The sequence below is a fragment of the Aegilops tauschii genome, chromosome 7, assembly GCF_002575655.3.
Source record: "Aegilops tauschii subsp. strangulata cultivar AL8/78 chromosome 7, Aet v6.0, whole genome shotgun sequence".
Classification (NCBI taxonomy): domain Eukaryota; kingdom Viridiplantae; phylum Streptophyta; class Magnoliopsida; order Poales; family Poaceae; genus Aegilops; species Aegilops tauschii.
Window position 1 is genome coordinate 44,283,737 of NC_053041.3, and position 4,024 is coordinate 44,287,760.

At 40.1% G+C, this 4,024-nt stretch overlaps 1 protein-coding gene across 1 annotated transcript; it reads left to right on the forward strand.

Moving 5' to 3' along the window:
• Positions 1–660: 660 nt before the first annotated feature.
• On the forward strand, positions 661–1,970 carry LOC141026732 (probable indole-3-pyruvate monooxygenase YUCCA11). Its single transcript, XM_073503582.1, has 4 exons — positions 661–930; positions 1,251–1,484; positions 1,572–1,643; positions 1,791–1,970. Exons 1-4 carry the CDS (start codon positions 661–663, stop codon positions 1,968–1,970), a joined length of 756 nt encoding a protein of 251 aa, XP_073359683.1.
• Positions 1,971–4,024: the final 2,054 nt, after the last annotated feature.

A 4,024-nucleotide genomic window follows, 5' to 3' on the forward strand; every position in this document is an offset into this window, starting at 1 on the left:
ATCCAAAGCCGGTTGATAAGTTTCCAGAAAAACAATCGATCAAGAGTGTGTTTCCTGCCTATTTTGTATCCTCTATAATGTATCAGGACATGCTTTCACACCAATGGTTCAATATTTAGACGGAATACTAGTACACACCAGGATAAGGCGTCAATAAATCTTTACCTTTTTCATTCCTCATTCTAAATAGATTGATACATGAAACATACCAGTATATATATGCCCATATATGCATCCAAAGATTCATCGAGCAAACAAGCAAACACTCCAGCCTACCATTGCACCCATCCCACAACCTTGTCAACTCTTCTCTTTGAAATGGATAATGTGGTAGTGTTGATTGTCGGCACTGGGCCAGCAGGCCTTGCAACAGCAGCATGACTTAGCCAATTCTCAATTCCCTATCTCATTGTCGAGCGTGAAAGTTGCAGCGCGTCGCTTTGGTCCAACCGCGCCTACGATCGCCTCTAGCTGCATCTTCCAAAGGAGTTCTGTGAGTTGCCACACATGTCATACCCACTAGATGCTCCAACATACATACCAAAAACCTTGTTTGTGAAGTACTTGGATGACTATGTAGAGCGTTTCAATATTCAACCCAAGTATCTCACTAGTGTGGAGTCATCCACATTTGACGATGACAAAAAATGTTGGTCCATCATGGCACATGACATGGCAAAGAGCACAATAGTCAGGTTCACAGCAAAGTTTCTTGTTGTGGCAAGTGGTGAGAATAGTGCAGAGAATATTCCAATGATCCCCGGACTGCAAAGTTTTCCGGGTGATGTCGTCCACTCCTCAAGCTACAAGTCAGGCAAGAGCTACTCTGGCATGAATGTATTGGTCATTGGATCTGGCAACCCTGGAATGGAATTTGCTTATGACCTTGCGGCCTATGGTGCCAATACTTCAGTCATTATACGAAGCCCGGTATGTACACGCACTATATATTATTTTTTGACCTGGAAACACTAGGGAATCCCCCACCCCCACCCTATGGGCACTATATATTTTCTGTGGTTACATGGCAATTTCTTATTATAACCACCACTAGATGGATGCATTTTTCAGAGTTATTACTAGAAATTATGTCATGGTATAAAGCGATAGATTGTTTTATAACATGCACAAACAACTAAGCAATTAGACGAACTACACCGAAAAATTAACTCTTGAAAGAAGATGATTCTATGAAATTTTATTCGATGATGCAGGCTTCAAAAGAGATGTGACATGTTTTGTGGTTGCAGATTCATGTAATGACAAAGGAACTAATCCGGTTGGGGATGACACTTGCTCGCCGCCTTCCACTGAATCTAGTGGATAAGCTCCTTGTGATGGCGGTGAATTTAATATTTGGAAACCTATCGAGGTATGGCATCAGAAGGCCAAAAATGGATCCAATGATCCTCAAGTCAAAAACCGGCCGATCCGCTGTTATTGATGTTGGCACTGTTGGGTTAATCAAAAAAGGTATCATCAAAGTAAGTATATCCTTAACATGACATAAATTTCATAACATATGTTGTCTTTATATGGCAAGTTATCAATATTCTATTTATCTCCTACAGGTACAGGGGAGCATTAGTAAGATCATGGGCGATATAGTTGAATTTCAATGCAGTAAAAAGATATCATTTCACGTGATTGTGTTTGCAACTGGATACAAAAGCACAGCAAATATATGACTCAAGGTAACAACATCGATGTTTGAATATGTCTGAGTTTGTTTTCTTGGTGCAACAATTGTTAAATGTGCTAACAAGCTCTATGTTATTTTTTTATCCCAGAATGGCGAGAGCATGTTAAATGGCAATGGACTGCCCATCAAAGAATATCCGAATCATTGGAAAGGCGAAAATGGGCTCTACTGTGCTGGGTTAGGAAGGAGAGGATTGGCTGGTATTGCAGCAGATGCCAAGAATATCGCCAATGGCATCAAATCAGTGATAGGCGCTATGTCCAGCTAAATTATCAAATAGTGAATGCGTCTTCGACAACGCGATGCCTTCCATCACTAGGCTCCTCAACAAGAGCAAGGATGAGATCCAATGATGGGGTAAGGCAGGGGCACAAGGACCGCGGGTTGTTCTTCACCAATCCTCGGATGTCCACTCAGTTGTATGATGTACTATAAAATTAACCTCCTAGGAGGACTATAACTTCCCCCCATCCTTTCAATGCAATGAAACGCATAGGTCATTTGTGTTTTCTCGATTTGTTTTTTTATCTTTTACAAGTAGTTTACCAGTGCTAGACGGTTGATTTTTTGAAAAATCTATCCACGGCCACCTGTCTATCTATCTTCATCTATATTTGATAGAACCAGATTTTTGTTTATTTCAAGGTTCATATGTGCCAGGGAGTAAGCATTAATTTTATAATATAATCAAGGGATTTATACTCACATGGTGAAAAGAGCTTTGTAATTTTTATTGAACGGTTACCTACAGTATTTTATTTACTTGAATTTACACATGCAAAAGTCGTCCCCTTGAACATGATGTTCAACAACAAGGGACTAACTGTCTGCGAAAAAAAAACAAGGGACTAAGTGCAATTAATACAAGGACAATGCTACATCTACGTAAACTAATCTATGTACTTTACGTAATGTGCAACATAGACACTCTGGATTGGATATAGGAGGATTGTGGGGCCACCTCCCTCAAAATCAGGGGGGAGAGAATCATTGTTAGAAAGTCTACGTTATACACCCCTCGTATAAAGGGTAGTATAGACTTTTGCCTAATCACCGTATATGTTGTACAAGGCTAATTTAGAAACGGACACAGAACTGCCCCCTCCCCCCCTGCGGCCTTGGCTTGGCCCACCCCTCACGGTCTTTGCGTACAGGGCTAGTTTAGAAACGGGCGCACAACTCCCCGGCCCCCTCCCACCAACGGGCCAAACCCTATTCGGCGCCTTTAGCGCCCGAATATGGCATTTCTGCAAACGGGCGCATACCCCTCTCTGCGCACTGGGCCGGCCCATTTCTGCCCTTTTTTTTGTTCTAAACTGCAAAAAACTGTGGGCTGTTGACACTCGAACTCACATTAGTGAACCTTTTTCACATTAGTGAACTTTTTTACCGAAATTGGTGAACCTTTTTATAAACCTGAGAACCTTTTTTCAAAATTTGGTGAACTCTTTTCAAATTTGTGAACCTTTTGTGAAAACTAGTGAACCTTTTTCACATTAGTGAACTTTTTTACCGAAATTGGTGAACTTTTTATAAACCTGAGAACCTTTTTTCAAAATTTGGTGAACTCTTTTCAAATTTGTGAACTTTTTTTATCTAAATTGGTGATTTTTCTAAAATCAATGAACTTTTCTCAAATCCATGAACTTTTTTTTTCAAAATTTGGTGAACTCTTTTAAAATTTGTGAACTTTTTTTATCATAATCGATGAACCTTTTTAAAATCCATTAACTTTTCTCAAATCCGTGAGCTTTTTTCAAAATTCAGAGAACTATTTTCAAATTTGTGAACTTTTTTTAAGAAAATTGATGAACTTTTTTCGATTTTATGAATTTATTTTGAGAAAATCCAAGAACTGCTTTTAAAATAGATGAACTTCTTAAGAATTCGTGAAATCTTTTTTCATATTGACGAGTTTTTCCCCAAATAATTTATACTGGGACCGGAAAAATGGTCAAATAGCGTGTTTTTCAATTGATGACATCAAAGCGATGGTGGTGCAGTGGTTAGTCGCTCGTGTATTTAGAGTTGGCATGCTGGTTCATTTTTGCTAGACGCCAGCGATGCTGGGCCGGCCCATGCTGCCTTCGAGCGCCAGCTAGCCTAAGCGGCGCTGATGGCGCCGAAGAGGACCTCTCCACCAATGGCCTGTGCTTGGCCCATTCATATTTTCTTTTGTTTTTCCAAACTTCAAAAATGGGCAAGAGTAGGTTACAATCCCTCAACCTAACGGATCAAGTCAACTAGGACAACCAACTCGGCCACAACAACTTACGTGCCAATAAACTGTTTTTCCTCTTTTTTGTTATGCGTCAACTATGT